The 25,385-nt window shown below is 37.1% G+C and overlaps 2 protein-coding genes across 2 annotated transcripts in view; one reads left to right on the top strand and one right to left on the bottom strand.

Moving 5' to 3' along the window:
* Positions 1-4,213: 4,213 nt before the first annotated feature.
* The window catches only part of LOC141429580 (homeobox protein unc-42), a 40,977-nt gene continuing 19,805 nt past the window's right edge, over positions 4,214-25,385 (top strand). Inside the window, exons 1-2 of the mRNA XM_074089958.1 lie at positions 4,214-10,090; positions 24,910-25,082. Of these exons, the coding sequence (XP_073946059.1) occupies positions 9,580-10,090; positions 24,910-25,082 (684 nt within the window). The 5' untranslated portion in view covers positions 4,214-9,579. The remainder of the gene's footprint in view (positions 10,091-24,909; positions 25,083-25,385) is intronic.
* LOC141429581 (uncharacterized) lies at positions 13,138-16,121 on the bottom strand. Its single transcript, XM_074089959.1, has 2 exons — positions 15,988-16,121; positions 13,138-15,024 (listed from the first exon to the last, which is right to left on the bottom strand). The coding sequence occupies exons 1-2, from the start codon at positions 16,031-16,033 to the stop codon at positions 14,435-14,437; spliced, it is 636 nt and encodes a 211-aa protein (XP_073946060.1). The 5' UTR covers positions 16,034-16,121; the 3' UTR covers positions 13,138-14,434.

The raw sequence follows: 25,385 nt of genomic DNA on the forward strand, positions 1-25,385 counted from the left end.
CATGTGTGTCCATTTTTACAAGCTACTTACTAATACATACTGACTATTGACAGACTAAGTAAGAAGGTAGGTGTGTCAAATCTTATAAGTCTTAACGTGTCCCATCTTAGGCCTCATCTTCGCCTTCCATCAAGCGAGATTGAGGACAAACGTAAAGCCTATTTTATATTTAAAAAAAGAGTCTTTCTATCATTTCTATAAGTACTGTACCCCAAAACAGTTTGAAGAAAATGTAAAAAAGCTATAAAATATTTAGAACCAATCAAATTGTCAATCATTGTTGCACAGCAGTTATTTTAGGATATATTTCGTAAATATTTCAGACGCTCTTCTGAGCCAATATGGATAGATTTAGAACAGTTATGCACATAGGGAACCGCATAAAGTTGGGCACATTGGGAACTTTTCCCTCATGTGAGCTTATACTCCTTTAAAACTCTACATTCCATAGAAAAAACGTTTCGTATTAAAAACATTTTTTACCTATAACAGTATGCTATGACCGTAGATCCAAATTAATCTGCCTTCTGTCATATATTTATCTACATTAAGTGAATTGTTTCTGTGTTCGCGTACATTCGCTGTTTACTCCGCCATCAGGCTCGACAAAATGAAAAGTTAAGCTTCAAAGGGCAAAGGGTGCATTTTAAAGTAAAATTGAAGCGTTGCGGAGAACTACAGACGAATATCGCGACACCACTTTAAGTTGACCTGTAATAATGTTTGGTGATGCCCCGCCGTCGCCAGAAGATAAATGAAGCTGGGAGAGACGTGGGGGATCCAAGTTGGTTGGTAGGTGTCTAGGTATCGGATAAACGGTGGGTCCGCATCGTCGCAGCCATTAAAAACTTATTAAACATCATCTCAGGCAATTACCCTGCCTCTCGCGTTTCCTCGCACCCTCCCCCCTTCCAAACCTCCTTGCCACTAGGTAAAAGGAGAAAGGAAACCCTGTAATGTATATTAAGTACAGATAAAATTGTCACCGGGAATTCAAACAAATGCTTTTAAAAATAGGTTTATTCTGCAAATTGTGTCGATTTACTCAAGTACGAGTACTAAAACACTGGTTTTCAATTTACGTAGGGACAACCTGCCTACGCTACAATTTTATATAATGAACTTTTTATTCAACATAATATGCTGTAATTACGTGTCAGTAGTTCTTAAGGATCAATCACATATTTTATAACTGAGATTGTGATATCTTTTATTCGGCAAAGCCGTAAAAACAAAAACAAATTAATTTGTAGATAACAGAATAACAAGGCCGCCGGCCGGAATACTCAGATATAGGTATTCAAATTTAAAAAGAGATAGTGATTGGTCTGTGCCTCTTTGTTGGAAAACATTAATGGATATGAATATGAATGGGCTACTTACATAAAAAAATCTAATATAATCACTCCGTCAATTAGATTACAAAAATATATTGGACTCGTCTTTTTAGGGTTCCGGAGCCAAAATGGCAAAAACGGAACCCTTATAGTTTCGCCATGTCTGTCTGTCTGTCTGTCCATCCGTCCGCGGCTTTGCTCAGGGACTATCAATGCTAGAAAGCTGTAATTTTGCACGGATATATATGTAAATTATGCCGACAAAATGGTACAATAAATAATTCTAAAAAAATTTTTTTTAGGGTACCTCCCATAAACGTAAAGTGGGGGTGTTTTTTTTCATCCAACCCTATAGTGTGGGGTATTGTTGTATAGGTCTTTAAAACCATTAGGGGTTTGCTAAGACGATTTTTCGATTCATTGATTTTTTTGCGAAATATTCAACTTGTCACGGACTCCCACTCCAGAATTTTGATGCGCTTCATCTTGGTCATTCTTTGTTTGATTAATAAAAAAATAGGTGTCCAATATTTTCTGGTAATAACCTAACAGGACACTACCCAGTTATGTCTGAGTCTCACATTCGGGATTCTTTCGACTGCCATAATTTTATATGTCATAATTATTGTTAGTCATAATTTTTTTCCCGCTGAAACCATACATTTTTCATACATTTTTAAGTGGCCATCCTGTAGAACTTTATAGGTTAGGTTAGTTTGTTTTATAACAATTCTGAAAATAAATGGTTTCAGAGAAAAAAAGAGTTATGTCAAACATTACATTATGACTAACAATTTTCGACCAGTCGATATACATCCTTCACATTCAAATTGTTATTTTTTTGAATAAAACCCAAAATCGCGGTATCAAACCTGACATTCCCAAGACCACATTCTAATAAATCAGATAGATCTCACCCACATTCCCCCGTTTATCAACTAAAACATCATCTATTGGTTACCTGTACATTGGTATGAATGTATGTATGTCTGTATCTCTCGGGTCCGGGGGCCGGAACCCCGGTCCGCCGCAGGAAGCTGAAGGCTAACAGCAATTTCACTATATTTCACGATCACTCGGATATAAAATGGTATTTCATGCACTGCTTATTGGCGATAAATTATTGACCAACGTTAGAGGAAATATGAAAAGTAATAGGTGAGATAGAGGGGGATTTTTTAAGCTATTTTTATGTAGGAAAATAAAAGTATATAATAGCTTCATTCGTGGGCTTCGCTTGTAGATGAATGAAACATTGGTTAGCTCTCTATCTCGTATATATTTCAAAAAATCCCTTCTTAGTAGTAACTTAAAATAAAAAAGACAGTTGTTGTCTCTGTGGTAAAGATAAAGATATTTATTTGTCAAAACACGAGTTACCTACATAAAATACAGCTGTTCGGTTTCTATTCATGTTCTTGCATGTATTGCCTTGCGGCGTACAAAAATTTAAGTCAGTAAGTACCTAATAATTAATAACATCATGTATAATTTAAGGATAATCATTTACAATTTTCATTATTAAAGTCATTCGATTTAATAGATTAAATTACATAAAATTAAATAAAACAATGTCAAACTAAATAAAACTGTAGCTCGTAGAAAAACTCAAATTTAATCAAATAAAATCCCACTATCCCACTATATTATGTTGTTTTTTATTTATTTTTTGTTTGTTACTTCATCGCGTCTAACCCGCTGAACCGATTTAGATGAAATTCGGTATACAGATAGTTTGCGCCCCAGGGAAGGATATGGGATAGTTTTAATCCCGGAAAATTACATAGTTCCTGCGGGATAGTGAAAACCGAGTTCTACGCGGACGGAGTCACGGGTAACGGCTGATAATAAATAAAACAAAAACTATCAACAATGGTTTTACGTGAACTACAAGAATTTTACTTTCAGCTTAATAATAATAATAACACCTTGTCAGTCAATCAATTTGATTCCTAGGCCATCACGGAACCTTATCGTAGTATATAATTTTATTTGTCTATAACAATGTTTATCGAATGACGTAAAATGTCATAGCCTAGGCCTAGTTATCAAATTGGTTGATTTAATAGATACTTTTTTCTAGGAAATAATGAGGGTTTTCACAGAGGCGAAATATCGCTAGATGGCGTTAGGTATCGTGAGGTCTGTTTGACGTTTGCTTGCGTTGCGATTGGCTCATTTAGTTATTTAACCAATCATGAGCCGATATTTCGCCTCCGTGAAAACCCTCATTAGGTAGGTAGATACACACACACGCACGAAAGACATAACCTTCCTTTGGACAGTCGGGTAATTATACAGCCAGTTCCCGTACCACGTGGCCCCTATCCAGCTGATAAAAGACCTCTAATTTGTCACTCCAGCCTGCATCATTATTGCTTTGATCCACAAAGGGCGGGGGCGGGGCCACACATGGTCAAAATAAAGTCCCCTTGTATTCATTGATGTGTCAATTTGTAGCAATTTTTGGTATCCGACGGGACCTAGTAATTCGCAATACAATTTTTTATTTGCAACAAAATCGTAAAATGAATTATGAAATTACATTTGATAGAACCATTGAGCTTTATGGTGTAGGAAAACATCGGGAGGAGACCTGCACAAATCTGCAAAGCAATTCAATGGTGTGTGTGAAGTTCTCAATCCGCACTGGACGTGCGAGGGAACGGCGGCCCAAGCCCTCTTATTCTGAAAGGAGGACTATGCTCAGCAGTGGGACGTATGTAGTTGGGAAGGATTATTGCTTTGTGATTTCGCATATACATAATACTTACTTGTTTTTATGTTAATGCTATTATTGTTTTATTTTTGAATGTATTTTTAATTATGTTTTATGTAATGTGCAAGGAGCGATTAAAATATTTCTATTCTATTCTATTCTAATTAAATACACAAAATATTCAAATAAAGAAACATTTATTGATTTACTAACTATTTTTGGACACATTCAAAATCATACTTACATATTTAGGCCAAAACAGCTTCAGTGAACATTCATAAAAAGATATGTATAAATAAATACAATGGAACATAGAACCTCATTCTTTTTTACCGTCGGTTAAACCATTAACCGCTCTTTTGTACCACACATTCAGCGAATATGTTATAATTAATGCAAAGAAGGAATTCTTCTTAATCATAGTAAGAATACTCGTATGTATAAGCCTCAAAATGTACTGAAAGTTCCACCTACGCTCGCAAAATAGTACTCGGGCGTACCGAACTCACACTTCAAGAAGCGCGCACTCAATTAAAACTGCTAATAAAGTTCTAAGACATTTTCACTCCTTACTTTACTTGAAAACTTCTCTTTACGTACCTTTAACTAATTATATGTACTAACATTCATGATCATTCTACGGTTTTAAGCTTAAAGTAAGCAGGTAGTAAGCACTTAAATAATTATTTAGTACCTATCTGCATAAAAGTGATTTTGTATTCCCTTGTTCCCCAGATATTTCAGAGCAGTCAAGGGGGTCAAAAATATGGGAACACGCACTCTATTATTAAGGTATTAGAGTTTACGTTTCGATATTTTTATTCATAAACATCTTACATAACCAGTACTTGTAAGAATTTGGTCCTTGAATTGAGATATATTATGAGGTCTTGAATTAGATGCCATCCTTTTAATTTGAGCACTACCTTATATCTTTTTATGTTACCTTACCTTATTGTGGTTACTTAGTTGCATGGTTAAATTGTCAATGCAATTTAACTATAGCAAGCTAAACAATCTATTAGGTACCTACAAATACACATACTAAGAAAAAATAACCATGAATAAAACTTATCTATAAACTAAATACTTAACTTAACCCGTCGCGCGATCAACGACTTTTTTGGGTAATTTTGGACTAGTACCCTATGTTAAGGAGTCATCAAAACTAGTAACAGAAATCGACTAATCACGAGTACTTAGATACGCACCACTGTGGCGCGCAGGGGGTTCCACGGGTCAAAAACTACCTACTGAAATTAAATTTAAAAAAGTGCCATGGTGCCCAAAAAGCTGGCAGTATTCCCTCGTTGAATGGCATCAATAAATATTTTAATAAGTAATCAGAACTGAAGCATACTCAAGCTACAATTGGCTACGACAATGCTACGCCGCGCTGTCGTCGTAGCTCCGTAGCTGCGCTTAGGCTACGACGCCTAAGGTGACCGGTTTTCAGTATAGCTAAGACATAAATTACGTTACATTATGTTTCTCGCACGATTTAGATAACTGTGACAAATATAAGAAAGATATGTACCATCCATACTAATATTATAAATGCGAAAGTGTGTGTGTTTGTATGTTTGTCCGTCTTTTTGGCATAGAGATAGTTTATGGGCCAGAGAGTGGCATAGGCTACTTTTTATCTCGGAAAAATGCACAGACCCCGAGGGAACAGCGCGGGATAACAGATACCACGCGGGCGAAGCCGCGGGCAAAAGCTAGTGGATACATAAATAAATAGTTGTGACAATTATCATAAATTAACCAACATTATCAGCCAGTTTTGATGTAAGTACGATATTTTTTATTAATTTACTTTTAAATTAACACGATATTACTTTAGGATCCTGTTGTCGTTTATCACGCGACCTCGGGAACCATACAATTTTCCGGGACAAAACTATCCCATGTCCCTCTCAGAACGGTTCTGACAGAATATCAGCGCTGCAGGCGTCTAATGTAACGCCTCAGCATTATGCTGAGTCAGCGGCCGTTTCACTTTTGCGGGGAAACACAAAATCGTGTATTTTGATTTTTACATTTCTATTTTGTTTTTATTTTTTTTTGTTATATTAGTATGTCTTTGTGAATGTGAATAAATGTCTTCTTTCTTTCTTTCATTCTTTCTCAGTCCCAAACTATCGCTATAACGAATTTTGTCACAATCTATGGAGTATTAAAATATCTAAAACTGTAAATAGCCTGAAACTGTAACAAAAAACATACTCTCATATAATTTATGCATAGAATTAGAGTTGAATCTCCAGACCGATGTTGTTTTGTTTACCAGATATTTTTCATTGCTCTCAAAACTCAACTGCAAATAGCCAGTCGAGGAACCAGGGTGCCAAACCGGAGCGGTACCTATCCATACTAATATTATAAATACGAAAGTGTGTGTGTGTTTGTACGTTTATCCGTCCTTGAACATAGCATTAGTAGCACAAATGTTTCCACATTGATACCTACGCAATTCAGTGTCTTTGACTGTACGTCAATAGTATCTGCAAATAAAAAAAGTAGCATTGGCCAGATTTTATTCAATTTAACCATCCCCACTATCTACGATCTACAAAACCACAAATGCTATATCGGAGTTTAAAATCAAGAACCTGATATGGCAGTTAATGATATTCAGAAGGTATATGCAAAGGGTTGATATTATCAGATTTATCACCGCACTCGACAGTTTTATTGATATCTGATATTTTTGTTACTTTTTGAGTGGACAGACGGTTTGTTGATGCAGTATGTCAACATTATTGTAAGCCATTTGCTTTTACAAGCTTGAATTGAATTTTCAAATCTCGGGAATCGAAATTAACCCACTTGCAGTGGTCGGATTGGTTTCAAATTTGATCGGTATTGATCTAAAAACTAAACTGCTGATAACTAAAAACCCGACTGACTTAATAAACGTCTTTAAACAAAAAGGAAAAAACATGTATAGTCTAGAGCTCGGTGTACAATCGGGACCCATTACTGGGAATTATTGAAATGAGTCCCGACTGTTGAAGTTTAAGCTATTTAACCGATTTCTATACTAGTGTAATATTTTACATCTTACCTACCTACCTACCTACCTACGCACCTATTCTAGTACTGTACTAGTATACCTACCTATCTAGTAGTAGTTTGACTTTTTTTCCTTTTTAGTTTATATTTAAAGATTTTGTGTTTAGACAGCAATGTACCTGCAAACCTAAATAGGTTTCGGCTGTTTTATTTTTTCATTAACTACGTATCTACAGTTATCTCTATTGTCCTGTCCATCGTTCAAACGTTAACAGGAGGGCATCCCTTATAGGATAAGTACGCCTGTGTTGTGTTTATGTACAAACAATAAAGAGTTATACAAATATAAAACACAATGCATATATTTATTTATCATCATAAGTTATGGCCCATTATGTCGGATTACATAAATCGGTGATAACAGGGCCGGGTCCGATTGGCATAGTGACAGACCAGACTGAGGCTGCTAGAGCGGGACGCAAGAGTAGTTGGCATGGAGAAAAGACAAGGTCAGAGACAGAGCCATGTCCAAACTCAGCATGTGGCCCACACTTTGTTTGTGACTTGAATAGGATAGATTCCTAAAAATATGTAAATAGGACTACCTTCAGTTTATACGTTCAAAAATATCCAACACGTAATTTAGTAACTTTTTTTTAACCCCCGACGCAAAAAGAGGGGTGTTATAAGTTTGACCGCTATGTGTGTCTGTGTGTCTGGATGTCTGTGTGTCTGTCTGTCTTTCTGTCGCACCGTAGCTCTTAAACGGGTGGACCGATTTGAATGAGGTTTTTTTATTTGAAAGCAGCTTTTCTAGCGATGGTTCTTAGACATGTTTTTATCAAAATCGGTTCAGCCGTTTTTGAGATATTGAACTTTTTCTTTTGTCAGTTAAACAAAAAAATATGGATATAGGTATAGCTGGTTCGAGTTCTGTGTGACGTCACACCTTTGTACACTTTTTACTAGGTATGTGACGTCACGGGCCCCCACTCCCAGACTTTGATACGCTTCATCTTTGTAATTTATTTGTTTGATTGAAAAAATAAAAAATACTTCCGTGTCCAATATTTTCTGATGTCCTATCTGATGACAGACTAAATAGGTACCTAGATTATCAAAGTCAAAGTCAAAGTCAAAATATCCTTATATTCAATTTAGGCTATAACAAGCACTTATAAATGTCAAAAAAAAAATCTACCTCCGGTTCGGAAAAACCTCTATTGAGAAGAATCCGGCAAGAATACTCAACGAGTATATATTTTTTTCAACAGATTTACAATATTATTGAATGATAATAATATGTTTACATCACAAGTATTCAACACAGCTTTATTTTTAACACATTTTTTTTACCGAGAAATCTGCCTAATTATCTGTCTATCAAAATCTAACTATCATTGTCATTTAAACGTTTTATGGTCTATACACCTTTTATGAACCTGCCGACTTAAATGCAATTTATAACCGACGAAAAAAAATAGAGGAGGTTCTCAAGTCGATGCGTAGGTAGGTATATATTTTTCTTATGTATGACCACGCATAACTTATTATAGAGTAGTCAGATTTTTGACATTTCCAGCAACGTATAAATAGGTATTAGCAATTCGTAAGATAAAAATGATACCAATAATTTAAATAAGACTTAAAATAACTACATTTTAAACCCCGTCGGGGATATTCATCGCGTAGAAAGAAGTAAGTATGCGTTGCCAATCAGATTTCGGTATAGGTACTGTGTGCTTTACAAAACATAAGATAGGTATTATTCGGTTCGAGACTAGTAGATTACCTATTTACATAATGAAATGATAAATAACTTAAGATACTACCTACCGACCTATCCTAGACAAATGCGGCTTTGTGTCAAATGAATCATGTTGTCATGTGAACATATATTTCTTGGATCATCATTAAGATCCTAATTGTGTGTACGGGTCTTATAATTGTAATCAAAAGTACATCGAAGAGATCAGCCATGAAGCAAGGAGGGGCGGGTCTTAATGAAACAGGCGAATTTAACCCCATTTAGGCACAGCACTGTCACAAAGCACTCCTTTTAATATTCGCGGCGTTCTCTTCCGCTCCGCTTCTATTTACCTTGAGGAGTCGGAACCTGCGATCTATTTTGTATTTTGTGAAACAAAACATGGTGCAATGCATAAACTTTAAACGCAAGATCGGCGAGAAGCCATGGAACAATAAAACAAACAAAAGCCTATCTGCCCGGAGCGGTGCCGGCGCGGAGCCCCGCCCCCGGCTCCCGGCGCCGGGCCCTATTGGCCGGCCGCCGCCCCCGGCCTGGCGCCTCGCGCGGTGCGAGCGAACGAGAGGCAGCATCCCTATAAAGATTTTACATCGATTATGGGGGTATGGGAGCAGGCCGTTTCGTTCTGGCCCGCAGGCGGCGGCGTGAGGACTTCTCGCGCAGTCGCGAACAATTAAAAGTGGCGGGGCTCGGTGCGCGGCGCGGCGCGAGTGGCGCGGAGTCGCAACGTCACTATAATGTGGTTAGTCAGTGAGCGTCGGGGCCGGGCCGACGGCGACGGCACGCAGCACGAGGCCCGCAGCGCGCTCGCCGCAGAGCCGCGCTGGTCGCTCAGCCCGCGCGCCGGCCACGGCACGGTGGACTTCAAGAGCGCCGCGTGCGCGGGGGCCGGCGAGCCCGCGCCTCTCGCGGCGCTGCCGGACCCCCAGCAGTTCAACATCTTCCCGGCCTTCTTCAGCCGCCAGCTCAACTTCAGCGGCAGCGGCGGCTGCGGCCAGGGCTCCAAGATCATGGAGGAGCTGCGGCCGAACCTCGTCGGAGGATTGTTAGGGGTGGGAGGGTTGTTGGAGGAGCACCAGTCGGAAGGCAAGTTCCTGCCGGGCGGGGAGAGCAAGTATACCCCGGACAAGGGCCGCAAGTGCAGCAACGCGTCCAGTTCCTCGGCGGAGGAGTTTGGCGCGCTGTACGGCGGCGAGCACGCGCCCACGCCGCCCGCGCCGCTCAGCCGCAGCCTACAGGATCACACACGTGTGTATCCCTTTCTTCCTGAACCTCTATCTGACAACTATCTAAATGAAGAAGTAGCCAACGTTAAAACTACCCACAGCATAGAGATTCAACGAGAACTCTGCGTTCCGCATCACTTATGGCATGTCTTATAAAAACCCGTTACTTTTATATTTACTTACATTCGCCATAACTCGTTTAAGTAGGTATAGGTACATATTGTATGTACGTTCAAGCTTTCTCCCTTATCTTAAAACACAAGTAAGACATACTTTTAAGTTTAAGACTCACAACAAAGTACGCTTGTTAACCATATCGCAAGGAAAGTTTACGTAAAAGCTTACTATAGGGACATGTTTAGTTTTTTGCTGCCGACTTCGTTCTTGTTAATGAATCCACAAGACACTACCATAACTCCTTATTTAAATAAAAAAAGATACGAACCTGTTGAAGCAAAATATATGGTTGGTATGTGTCAAAGGCAAATGTTAAAACGGCGGATAATGACAAATACCTAATGCTGGTTTAACAGAAGCTTAACTTAAAGCTTTTTTTATCAATGAGTTCATATGAAAACAATAACAAGATACGTACTTAAGTGTTTGTTTATGATACATTTACGTTTGTTTTGTATCATAATTTTTAAACTTGAACCTGCCTTACTTAAACTCAAAACCTGTAAGTTAGGTACCTATTGTACAGCAATTTACGACGCAAATATTTAAGTATGTTTGTAACATTATTTTGTTTACTTGTTTAATTTAAAGACAGGGATATCTGGAACGCGTGTCTTTCACTCGCACTTAGGTTTTTTTCATGCATATTCAAAAAAGTAGACTTATTTCTTAGTCATAAATACTTGCTTAGCTTATTTTAACTTGACACTTACTTAGTATTTTCATTTAGTCATTTTGATATTTACTTTTGCCCGACATACACACAGTTTCTATTGCAGAGGTCTAATTGTCTAACAAACTCGGAAACACAATCGCGTCTACCACTTCTTTCTATCACACGGTATCGAATGCAAGCAGAAAGTGATAGAGAATGAGATCACGAGTGCGGGCACGTCAGAAAATACGGCACGTCAGAAAGTACGTATGTAATTTTCATGAATAGGGGGGTGCCTATTTTCTGTTAATAGGAATATCGATTATTTCTCTCGTGTTAAAATAAATATCCGATTGATTCAGGCGTTACATTGTGAAGGTTAATATCAATGAACTAGCGTCTCTTACCTCGCTGCTCCGCTACCACACGTGCAACACAGCTACATATGTGCGAAACACACGTGTATTCATGCAAAACCTAACTACCTATCAAGCGCTGCGTTTAGTATCTTAATACTCCTTCGATAACTTCTTAGGCAGTAAAAGGATTCAAGATTTAAGGATTTTTCAAAAGTCTAACAGAATTCAACGAATATATAATAGTAATTTCCTACTGGTTATTTAGGTACCTTCTTCACATACATAAACCAAACATAGTCTGTTCAAATTCAATCCTGATCATATCTACTTTATTAACTACTACTCTAACATGTACTTAGTTAACTATTATTACAGGTATTTTTGTAAGATTAAGTTGTAAAAACTACAACTGGTTGTTGGCAAATGAATATGTCCTTTCTAGGTCACAAAGAGAGAAACTTTGTTTAAAATTTCATTTTAATCAGTCAACTAGTGAGGTTTTTTTTTACATTTAAGCCCTTTCATTGCTAATAACTTCTTCTGAATCTGTGGGAACTTAGCTCTTTTCCGTGATGAAAAGTCTAGGGATATATAAAGCTTTTATTTTTTACCGATTTTCTGGACTCGAATTAATTTTAGTAAGTATCTAGTTCCAGAGATTATTCCTAACGTTTATTGGCTGAGTGAGCGCAAAGCGCGAATGACGTGCTCCGTTTCAACTTGGACTAAATGGTTTTGGTATGTTTGCTTTGCTGGTCTAGGATGTGCTTGATGTCCTGAACGAACAGTAGCACCACACTCCCACTCCGGTGACTCCGTTCAGCCACATTTGTGCATCACTCATTTGGCTGAGGATCGACCACAGCCGGTCCTGTAGCCATATTGTCTAACGCAGTGTTTCCCAAACATTGTGCTGCCATGGCCCGGTAATTTTCACACTGCCCCTTCGTGACCCACTTAATACTTTTACGAATATTTACGATGCGTCGATAGATAGTAGGTATTATTTTTAAAACAAGACGGGAATGTTGCAACCCGGTATTTTATTTTGATAGCCGGGTACCGGGTTGCGACCCGGTAAATGGGAAACGCTGGTCTAACGCTCTAACGCTCGCGATCGCATTCAACATCTCTTTCTACCCTCATCCTGTGTGTGAAAAAGAAGTAGTGAAAACGATGATGAGCCTATTGAGTTGGCAAGAAGCCTTTATTTATGAAGCCTCTGTTTACTTCATAGGTGATTCCATGATACTGCTCTGCATTTGCCTCTAACCCCAACAGTCTTTTATCATTCAGAAACATTTCCCAAACTTACCAGGCGACCTATAGCCAAGCACTATACGTGCGAGTAATTACAATTCCAATTAGAGTAATATAGCAAACAATCGGGCCGGGGTGACGTCATGAATACGAAATGTCGTCACTAACGACCACCCCCTCCCTGTGGGTTGGGGGCTGAATTTTCAACCGCCTCGGCCAACTTGCCGTGTGCAGTACATTCGCAGCGCGATACATTTCCACGGTAACGTCTCTACGTATTTGATACGTGATTGCATTTATTGTAGGTACGTTGAGTTTTTGATTGGGTGTGATTTTTCTAAATGACTTAATTTTTAACTACGACTACTCACGGAACTTAATGGAACAACAAAATACTGTTTAAGTATATGTACCTCATTAGCTCGACGTCTACTTACAATGGCCGCTGTAATATGGCTGAGACATCAAAATAATTTACGCAATAAAATATTAGGCTAGGCGTGACTAAGAATTTGTGTTTTTATCATTCAGCTGTACCATAAAGCCTTAGTCTTATTCTAAACAAGGCATCGATTTCAACCAAAATTTGTCACAAAACGACTAAATAAGAAGACAAAACACATTAACCCAACATGTAATAACACCATTATGATAATATTAAACTTTTCTTTCCCTAAACAACCATTAAATCCTACAAAAATCCACGAACTATTCCATTTTCCGTCAATCCATTCTAATCTAAGAAAATGGCGGGCGAATAATAAATTCGCTACAGGTTCGCCCAGAAATAAAGGCGCGCGCACAACAGCGCGTCACGTAGACGACAGGAACGAACAATGGCCGCGGGACGTGACGAGGACCACGCTGCCTGTGCCCGCGCCTTAACTTTATAGTAATGCTTCACACTAGTTTCTTTGGGCTGCTTTAATATTACAAATAGAAATAAAAGGTTGGTTTTTCTTTGCAAATGAGGATAACGAAAAAGTTATCAACCTGAAGAAAAATTTAACAATAGTCTTATGGGATCCTTTATGGGCTTTTCGCCAAAAAGATTCATTTCCCAAATGTTACATATGGACAAGCGACTTTTTTCTGAAACTGCAAATCAATTGTAAACTATTCAGGATATATTTACTCGTATTCAAGACTATCCTCTAGAACTACGAGTATAATATTAAAATAGGTTAATTTTATACAATCCTGAAGTACTTACTTATTATAAATGAAACGGATACAAAATTCAGATCTATTGTCAAGAAGACATTAATATTTAAGGCGTATTATAAAGTTAATGATTATATCATGGACAGGGATATTTGGAAATAATTCCGATCTGCATTAGCGATCCCTTCAAATAGCGAACCTACTGTGTTAAAAATAAAGTTTTGTTGAATACTTGTGATGTATATATATTATTTAATAATATTGTAAGGGGCTGTTTCACCATCCATTGATTAGCGTTAACCGACGGTTAAATGTGATGCCGTCTCCGTCTATTTGAATAAAACAAATAGAGACAGCATCACACCTAACCGCCAGATAACACTAATCAATGGATGGTGAAACAGCCCCTAAATCTGTTTATAAAAAATATACCTCGTTGAGTTTCTTCCCGAATTCTTCTCAACAGAGGTTTTTCCGAACCGGTGGTAAAATTTTTTTGACATTCATAAGTGCTTGTTATAGCCTAAATTGAATAAAGATATTTTGACTTTGACTTTGACTTAAGTTTTCAAAAAAAATCGTTGGTCCACATCAAACAAATGGAAAATTAAGCATTTGGGAAAAATATTTTCGGCGTAAAATTAGAAAACCCAACAATGTAGACCAGTTCTTATTTTCACTATTATGCTAGTTCATTGAGACACAAGTTTATTAATTGAGTAATTACACTTCACTGTTATTTTGTCAAGGTTTAGTCGTAATAATATAGTGTTTGGTTATAATTAATAGCTTCATCTTCTGGAACAACAGGCTGCACAATACGAAAGAACTTATTCTTAGTAATCGATCTCAGTAGATTTCCTTCCCCATCTTTAATAACATCTGTTTTATTATTGTTAGATGCTTCAGGTTTTTTACCAGAATTATCTTGTCCTTGACTATTCTTTTCCTTTTCCAACTTTTGTTGCTCTTTTAATCTGTTTAATTCTTTCAACTTTTCTAATAGTTTTGCGGCTTCAGCCATTTGTTTCTTCAAATCATTAACGTTGTTGTTAGCATTGTTCTGGTTTGTGTTCGGCAAGTGATTGTTGTTAAGATTATTAATTATTGGTCTGTTTAGATTATTTACTCCCAATAAAGGCAGTAAACCTCTCTTAGCATTATCGATGTTAATATTTTCGCTTATATCATTAACTTTGCTGTTAACTTCTCTATTATTTGAACCGAGTCCTAATGTAGATATGAAAGATATATTGGGGTTAGGTGCTCTATTGTTATTTTCATTTTCTCCAAGGAATGATCTGAACAATCCAGCTCCTTTAGTTGAAGAAATCAGGCTTCCTAGAATAACAGTGGAAAAGGTTAACCTTTTATGCAGCTCAAAAGTATATGATTCATAAACAACATGCATTAATATCTTACACAGCGGAGTGAACAAATAGTACATTGTGTCTTAAGGGCGGTAAATAAGGAATTACGAACGAAAGTCTATTAGAAGCTCGAAGTCGAAGACTGAGGGCTTTAATGAGTCGATGTTCGTAATTCTAGTACCGCCCGTGCAACATACAATGTTTTTCATCACATTTGCCAGTAAAATTGTATATTTGTAAAAGAAAAACTAATACTTTTTCAAAAATTGCCGATACCGCTGATTGCGCTCGAGGCAGCGCCATCCGCAGCATGTGCATGGCGTGCGTGTGCAGCGCACGCACGGGGCAGCAGCACACCATGCAGTAACAAACTCATTTACAGATCTTAGGCTTCATGACGAGCACATTAAGGTCGAGGGTTTTATTTGGGGGGTTGCAACCAAGGTAGCCTGCATGTTACGACACTGTTTACGAGCAAGTGTGATGAAAAATATCTGACACACACGTCCTACCGGCCCTAGAAATAGAGTCGTATCAGATATTTATGCACGCTTTGTTGTGTTACATATTGATGCTGGTGACTGTACCTATTAAATAATATAATAAATAAATACTCATATATACATATTAGGTACCTTTAAACTTGATGTGATGTGCAACATAAATAAAATGACAGTTGGTAAGGAGCTCTTGATGCTCTAGGGGCTCTCAGGTCTAGACACATAAAGCTGATTTTGATTACATGCTAATTTTACTAGAAGATAATGCACTTTTATAATTAAATTTTACTCTTTTTGCTGGCTTTTAATTAACTTATAATATTAGTGTCATATCATAGGGTAAGGTTCTGCCATCACAATTTGTAGGTGTCTATCTGTTCTACCTATAATCTGAATGTTACTTAAATCAACTCAAAAAATATTTTATCACTTACCACAAACAATGAACATTTTAATAAATCCATTAAAAATCCGCATCATTGTAATATGTTATCGTTAAACAATATTTTCACTTAACTATGTGTATAATAAATAATCAACTACAAATGAACAAACCTGCTCACTCCAATGGCACAATCATTACTGAGTGAATGGCATTTGTTAAAAATCTCGTAGACTGGCGTAATTGAATGAACATTAAAAAGTAATTGACACGTCTTTAGGCTTGGAATCGTTCGTTATATCCGCTTAATTAATTGAATTGTTTATTTCATTAAACCCGTTTTTAACGTTTTCTTATAGGGTTCTATTATAGTCTCTCTAAGGTTTATGTGACTATGACTAATGCTAGTATATACATTTTGCGTGGCAAACGAGCAAGTGGTGCGACTCGATATATACAACATTTAGTGTAATGTAATGTTATATATAATTGATATACCTACTTAAGAAGTCAACTTTAAAGGCTAGGCTAGGTTTATTTAAAACCTTAAAAAACAGTCATAGAATTTATTATTTTGGAGTAAATCAAATTATATCAAAAGTAGCATTAGGTATACCAAAGGACACAATTATATCACCTGGTAGTAGGCGAGCACCATTAAGTGAATATTTTCGGAAATGATCGCTCCGCCAGTTGCAAAATGTGCCCTTCCCCCTCCTATTTTCCAAACCGTATGCTTAAGAATAAAAAAAGGATACAATAATAAGTACTTACTAAATAAGATACATATTAGACATAGCATTTAGGAGACACGCTCGTTTGCTGTTAAATTTTTTCACGTCGTTTTTTGTGTTATTTTTTAGTAACGTCTACGGAACACTAAACTGAGCATGGTGGGCACTTGGTCGATTTTTTTTCGCTGTTTTCCTTTGCCAACTTACACTTACCACTCTACCTTATAATTTTGCTTTCCGCGCATCGCTTTAACCAGATGTCAACCATTGTATAAAATCCCTTTGATCGACCACGTTTTGACACATCACAAACAAAATGACCACAGATTACCTTTAATCTTCCGTAAAAGGCCGTGTGGCCACAGTATTTTTTGTGACCGGATGTATGTATATCTCTTTCTTGCCACGTGTGAGTGTAAGGGACGGATGTTTTGTGTTGGCCATAAACGCTAGTACGGATTCCAATTGTAAAATTGATGTTAATTCGCGACGCGTGCCAGTCGCGTGCACATCTCACCTGCCGCACGAAAAGGGTTTAGAGCGGCTTTAGTAAAGATTATTGTTAGTTTAAATATTGTTAGCTTTAAATATTGGTTTTAGAAAGTCTTGAATTTTGATTTACTGCGTTTTTAGTTTCTTTATAAGTATCAATTTAGAATAAAATATTGGAGTTATTAGGAAATATTAAATTGTTTTTTTTGTCTATCATTTATTTTGAAAATCTCGGAAATGGCTCTAACTATTTGGATTAAATTTTCTATATGCGGGATTTTATATAAATAATCAATGTAGCTTAATTTTGCCTCTGGGAAAATGTGTGTTTGAAAGTTTTAGCCCGAGCGAAGCTCAGTTGCCAAATTACTACAGCACCTATGTACTTCCTAATGACTTAAGTGCTCAATGTCATATGCCCGCGATCTTCGGTGGAAGTACCCTGTGGAACAAGAAACACAATCTAAAATTTAGTTTCCTTAGTCTAGAGGAATTGTTTTATCTAGTCCCTAAAACAAGTATGCCTACCAATAAAGCAATCCACTTTTCTGCAACTGTAAACTGCGACTGTCAAATCCTCTAAGCCACACCAATATGCGCATAATAAAGCCGGTACTTAGCGCCCACTCGACATAATGGAGTGCCCCCTGCGCGTACGCACCCGGCGCCTAAATCTATTGTAATTACGCATGTCAGAGGACCCTTATCAGCTGGCTTAAAAAAGTGGACACAGAAATAGTATTTTTTGGCTAGTGTTTACAATTTGGAGGAGAGGTGCGCATTTTTAAGTGATAGGAAGTAGATTGATAACCACAGCTTTTTTTTAAAGTTGATCGATTTCGGTGAGCGATTTGTATTGAGTACAGTTTTCTTTCAAGAATTTTTAAAGACGTGTGGCATTTTAACTGTCAAATATACAACACAAATTTCAACACAATATTCTTATACTTGCACATTTGACACACACAAATAGCGATGATGAATAACGTAAAATACATATGGGTAACTGAAAATTCAGGGTTCCAGCTTTAGCTACAACAAAATTATAGGAGGTTGAAAATAGCCTGAATGGCTTCGAGAAAAATATGGTACGGCCGTGCCTTTTGTTTTGTTGTTCAAATGCCTTGGTTATGAATGTTTATATATTGAAACAGTTCAAACACCCAATGAAATGATAAGTAAATTGTTTAGGTATATTAATAACACATGCCTAATACACAACACAATTAGGTAGGTACTTCGAAATATAAATACACATCAGGCCTTAATTATATTTAATCGACCATACAGTCACCAGCACCAATAACTGACTCAACAAAGAGTGCATCTAATACGACTCTCTATTTCCTAGGGCCGGTAGGACGAATCGGATATTTCTGCACGCTCCGCTGTGGCAGATATTAATGCTAGTGACTGTACACCGTACACAACGTAAATATCTGTTTAATTTTAGATCATTTAACTCAGGCGTTACGTCACGGAGGTCCATATTAATGAACTACAATTTCTTTATCATATTTCTCCGCTACCAATGTATAAATGTTGTTAACTAGAAACATTAATTGATTATTTGGGAGTTTCGCCTTTCTTTAAAATATTTTAATAAAAAAACAAGTTATAAACATTTCATTATAAAACGTGCGATGTATTATCCCTTAAAACTCCCTCTATATTCAAGATCTGAATCAGAGGGATTTGCGGCATTCGCCTCGATTAAAAATCTATTAACATGTGATAGCATATGCGCCTGCGGCGCGAGCGGATCGCGAGGGGTGGTCCGCGGGGCGATTATTGCAATCACACCCGCGAAATAATTCAGAAATACTGAAAATACCCTTGAGAGTTGAATTTTAATTTTAGTCTAGTCCAGGAAATAAAGTATACTTAGATGATTTTATACTACATAGGTTTGTATCAGTTGCAATCACCTGACGCACCATCCATTGGAGTGCTTATGTTTTAACTGATAAATCGAGGCCAATGACTGACAGTGAGTGGAATTTAGTGTAAATTTTTAATTATTGAGGATTTTGTAATTTTTACGATTAATCATTTTCCATTATTGAGAAAATTTTGATTCGCTACCGATGTGGATGTTTTTTTTTACTTTTTTAAGAGTTCCGTCCTCAAAAGGAAAAAAAACAGAACATTTAAAGAGTCTCTTTGGTGTCCGTCTGTCTATCTCTCTGTCAATATCCTTATTCTGAGGAACGTAGTTTAAATTAATAAAAGTTTCCGAACACTAACAGTCTCTAAACTATTAGGCCACAGACACACAGATGAGCGAACGGTTAGACGGACGGACACGACGAAACTATAAGGGTCCATTACAGGACAACAAAACCATAAAAAAATGGCTATATTCCGTAGGAATGTTGAAAAAATGCCTTTTTCGTGCACCTATATATTTTCTTTATAATTTCAAGTTTTATGTATAACTTTATGTATATCTCTGCAAAGTTTCAAGCTCTAACTGTCTAGCTCCAGGGATTTTAACTATGTGTTGTCTGTCAGTCAGTCGATCATGTTACTCTTTTATAGGTATACGTAATATCCATTTTGATTGTGGTATGGATTAATTATAATTAATGAAAGAAAACTTTACCTTATCTAATTGATTTGACGCGATATAAATATAACTCTATCAATATCTCTCATAATTTAAAAGTTGCATTAACAATATAGCAAGTTCTCAATTTTCACCAAAGCCAGTGTTTAGCGACACTGAAGACATCCGACACCTCACACTCATCACAGATGGCGCTGTCAATCGTCATAATTAGGGGATTAGGCCCCCCTAATGACACGTTACATTGAATCTCTGTTACGCCAAAGTTACGCCTCCGAACAAATGTCTCTATTTTACACAATAAGTACTCTTGACTTGTCGCGGTGTGGTCGCACCCTTGTTGTAGTTTTGTGTTCAAAATGTTGTGTTATTCGCTTGTGTTAAAAGTAACGATTTATTTGACAGAAATTATTTTATTTAGGGTATTCTGTAGTTTAATCATAAGTCATCGCTGGGTGATACGAGTATTAAACACAAGACTTCAAGAGATCTGTTAAGGTTATAGCCACCATCGCTTACTGAAACTTCATTTTAGTCCTTAATTTGACCCTTTTCAAAAGTCTTACGGTTGCGAGTAGCTTACCCTATTCTCTATGTAGGTAGTATTTGTTTTTTCTACTGTGGCAAGGTATTTACTAATACTATTTGCACTTTTAATTTTTTGTATGTTTTGGCATTGCACTCAGCCACAACAAAGTAACGGCGCGCTGCTTTGCTATCATTCATGCCAACCTTTTATACCTTTATTAAAACGTCAAAAATGTTCCAAAGCGAAATCTAAAAATGTCCACTAACGGAAAATTCCTCACCAAAAAACGGCACCGCGTCAAAGCCTCTAAAACATAGACGCGGCGAAAAAACAGCCTTTAAAACGTTAAAAGGCCTCGTTTACCGCGGACGCAAACACTTAGCTCTACGTTAATTAGTAAGTAGCTGGTACCGTCAAAGGGAATGCATGAATACTTGCCGAACCGACCTCCAACGGCGCTTTTAAAATTTGCCCTCTTAATTTGGAGCTCAGAGAAACCGAAGCTAAACCAATTATGTCGCCAATATGCAATTTTTTTCAGGAAACGTTTAGCGTTTGAAGTTGGGAGCCATGTGGGTTTACAATTAAGAGAGGTTATGACAGGCAATGACTTAAAATTATATAAAATCTCTCATTCAAGCTCTATCTAAAATTATTTTTAATTTACGCTCAAAGCTTCGCGAGTCCTCGTGCACTTTATAAAAAACAAATGAACACTAAGAATACCGGCGGAAGACGCTTTTTATAGCACAAAATATAGAATTTTATGAATGTTTAAGTAATATCCAAAATAACAAAACCCACGTTTAGGTTTTAAGTATCTACTATATTTATTAAAAAAAAGTTAGAACTCAGGAAGACAGAGTAACAATTAATTTGCTCTCGAGTGTAGATATTGTAACAGTTTACTACATTGCTACAAATATTAAAGTGAGTTTACGAGCACACCTGCCTTGTCAGACGCATGAAAATAATAACAAAATTTACCTATTTTTCCTTATAATCATAGATACATCGATTCACCAGTAATGTAGGTACAGTACCACCGTAGAATGTTCTCACAGTAAGTGTCGTAATAAATTCTTTTGTCAAGCAATACTTACTAGCTAGTCTACGAAAAGGTTACATTGCGGGTGATTCAGTTAGTTCGAGTGTACACTTACACTCGACTCATATTAAAAGTTCTGTTTGGAAATATTTTCTGCGGGATGTAGACCGTGATTATCTTCAATGAACTTGCGTTATTTCAATGCATCTACTAGCCTCGTCATCAACAGTACCCAGCTCATTAAATGACAGGATAATTAAAATGGGTACGTATTTAAATTAGGTACAGTCACCAGCACCAATATCTGACACAATAAGCGTGTATAAATATCTGATACGACTCTATTTCTAGGGCCGGAAGGACGTGTCAGATATTCATGCACGCTCCGCTGTGGCAGATATCAATGCTGGTAACTATACTTAACTTTATACAAAATTGGAAAACAAAACGAATGACAAAAAATATCAATATCTGTTGAAAAATAAGGAAGATACAAACGAATAAAGCTTGCATTCCATCTCTTTCTAAAACATGAAATTTAGTATGGTATTTCTATGATTATCGCAGCATTTATGATGTCATAGCAGGTAAGTATACGTAGGATCTCTCAGTCTATTAGCAAAGTTGTCAAGGGAACGGCAACTAACCTTTCAAATGAACCCCCATTAAAAACGTCCATGTATTTGAATTTTTTCAAGATATTCAAACAATCTTGCACAACTCGTACCTACACAACCGTGAATCATTTAAAACTGTTATTTGTTCGAAGGATCACTGCTAATGAACGATTAAATACATAATGGCATCTAAGACTACCGCAGTTTGTTATTGAAATGATATTGTGATGATATTATTTTCTGATTCATTCGACCTGCAATAGTAAATTAGTTCTATTCTAACTACTATCGAACCATTTTATTCTAAACACAGGAGAACGTTTTCACAAAGTCTTATACTTAATTAATTCCCTTATTAAGCAATGAAATGTCACTAAGATTTTTTCTGTTAAAAGTTTCCACAGACGGTTACGATTCATTTGATTCCATGGAACCTAAAACCCTTCACACCAAGCCTTTTACAGGCGACCTCTTAACGCCGTTATGCAATTACAATTACGCTCGCACTTGACCTACGCCACGTTTCGATCCCGCTATGCAAATAAGAAACGTTCCTTAGACCGGACGTGATTGCCCGCTAGATATACATTTAGATACTTACGTAGACGTAGATGTAAAACCAGGTAGTTTTTACGCATTTTGGGTTAGTGCAGGATGCTTTATAACTTTTATGTGCTATTTTTAGCGTTTAAATGGAACCCTTTGCTGTCGCTCACGTGTTCGTCCGTCCGTCCCTCCGTCGGCATCTAGTTGACCCAAACCATGCAAATTTTCAAAAAATGATTTTAAATATTTAAATGGGGACGCCTCATATCCTGAGTTTTCGCCGAAAATATTTTTCCCAAATGATTCCTTTCTGAACTGTGTCATATGGACGAACTATTTTTTTCTGAAACTGTATAAACTATTCAGGATATCGTCACTACTTTGAAAAAATCTCGTATCTCAAATCAATACGTCAACAAATAACACCTTTGTAATAATGTTCGTAAAGTTAAATTAGAAAAGTATCAATTTTGAGATACGAGTTTTTTTCAAAGTAGTGACGATACATTTCAGGACTATCTAGTAGAACCCTATAAGTTAAATAAGGTTAATTTTATAACAATCATAACGTTAAAAAAAAACATTCATCGATATGAAATAGTTAGGATATGAATCGTTTCAGAAAAATGATTTCGGAAAAAAATTAGAGAACCCAGTGTGCCAGTGTAATTAACATTTTTCTAATTTAGGACTTAATCTCTTATCGATCTAACCCATGACCCATGATTGTCTTCCATTTCTCCTTCCTTGACCTCTTTTGACTAAGTTTTTTGCTCTTTTATTTATTGTCTCCTCCTTTACCGCTTTCTTTCGTATTTCCTATTTCTATGGTATTTGGTCTACTAAGTAAAGTTTCTTAGCATGAAAGTAATTCTTGCTAGATATACAGGTGTGCACTTGTATGAGTAACTTGCTATTTTATTGCAAATTTGGATCGGCTTTAGGGCTGGAGTTTAGTTGCTAAATGAAAATTGTAGTTTCAACATTTTACAAGTAGTTTAAAAAAAATGTGGATTCAATCATTTTATTAATTAAGTACGACTGCCTGCTACATCAGGTCATCAGGTCATATTATGCGGTTAGAACAAGTTAACCTTTTTGAAGTCAGACATGCATTTCCAATTATAATAAAGTTAAAGCTAGATAGGTACTAAAAGCTACGCAATCTTCTCCTATAACATCTTTAGGTATATCAATCGGAAGTCTTCTACTGCTGGACATAGATTTTCCACAAAAACTCTAGGACTATTGGATTTGTTCTAACCACAACCCACGGCTAAAGGTTTCCTCTAGTCTTAACCGAATCGTCCAAGATTATTCAATTCGCCTTCGGGTAGGTACACAGTCGAAACTCCAGAAACCATTGTAACTGGCTAGCCGGCCGGAGAAATAAAAGGCGTGTGGTTACAAAATAAAAATAAAATACAAAAGAAAAATATATACAATTATTTCAGTCAGTACTGCTCTTGTAGATAAATTAAAAAAAACACTGGCCTGAGACTTCTAGGACAGGTAGGGAAACAGGGCAGGGTGATAAGGTAGCCTCGGAGAGTCCTCTCGCGCCGGCGAAGTGCTCCGAGGCAGCGGAGCGGAGGGAAGTGGGGATGGGAAGAACAGCAGGAAAAAGGAAGGGCTGGAATGAAACACCCTGCTTTACTGCTTGCTTGCAGCACCTATCCAAGCCTCGTTTTAGTGTCGGACCAGCGAAAGAGAGCTAAACGAGACTTGGATTAGGTTTTACAAAATGTAGACAAGAAATAAATGTTAGAAATAGAGATAATAATATTTACAATACCTGCAATAGTGGCAGCTCTTATATTACAACTAGTAGTCAGTGAAATAGCTATCACCGAGTAAATAATTAATATTTTCTTGTAAAGTACGCCTTGCCAAATAGTAGAGCCAATGACAGGAAAAAACAAAAGAATATCAATAATTTAGAATTTAGATTTTTTTTCTTCTGTAAGCGGCCAGTTGCGCACTGCGGAGGTTTGCCATGTTACACCATGGCCGGCAGAAAATACATCTCTCAGACATTATTTTTTAACAACAGGGACCCCATCTATCCCTGTACATTTTTTCATTACTTTATTTTGCTGTAGCATGTGAATTGTAGCATGATTTTCGATTTGCAAAATAACATTCTGTCAATTTTCTAGAGCGACGCATTCTTTTTGGCAATGATTGCGAAAGCGCTGGTAGTATAAAATAGCAGCATGTACACTCAAACCAACTGAATCGTGACCGTCTGTGGAGCCTTTTCACAGAAAAAGTCTTAGTGACATTGCGTTGTTTGACAAGGGAATTTATTATGACACTTACTGTGAGAACGTTCTACGGTGGATCAGGCAGGAATCAAATGGTTCGGCTGTACCCAAAATAGCGTGTTGATTCTAACTTAGAGCTGTATATATAAACTAACTTCTCCTTTGTCTGCAGCTGAAGGCGCTTTCAAAAAGTTAAAACCGGAGCCTGGCGGGAACGGCAACGGCACGTCAGGAGCGACGTCGGCGCTGTCGCCGGCGCTGGGCCCTCAGCACGCCGGGCACACGCCCACCACCGCCTCGTGCCCCACGCCTGCGCGCCGGCGGCATCGGACTACCTTCACACAGGTACAGTACCAAGCAGTTCCGACTTAATCATCATCAACATCTCTGGTGGAAACAGCTGAGCGCAGCTAGGTGAGGTAAATAAATAAAATAAATAAATATCATGGGACACTTGACACCAATTGACCTCACAATATTTAAGACCAGTGTTTTTTGGTTTGAAAAATATTTGGCTTACCTCTACATACAGTTATTTATATTATCTTACGTTGATAATACAAACATTAAATAATCATAAACACGGTGATATTTTAAAGATACCGCAACCCCCTTTAGAGGCATTGACACCTACAGATTTAATACCAC

The sequence above is a fragment of the Choristoneura fumiferana genome, chromosome 7 (genome assembly GCF_025370935.1).
Source record: "Choristoneura fumiferana chromosome 7, NRCan_CFum_1, whole genome shotgun sequence".
In the NCBI taxonomy this organism is placed as follows: domain Eukaryota; kingdom Metazoa; phylum Arthropoda; class Insecta; order Lepidoptera; family Tortricidae; genus Choristoneura; species Choristoneura fumiferana.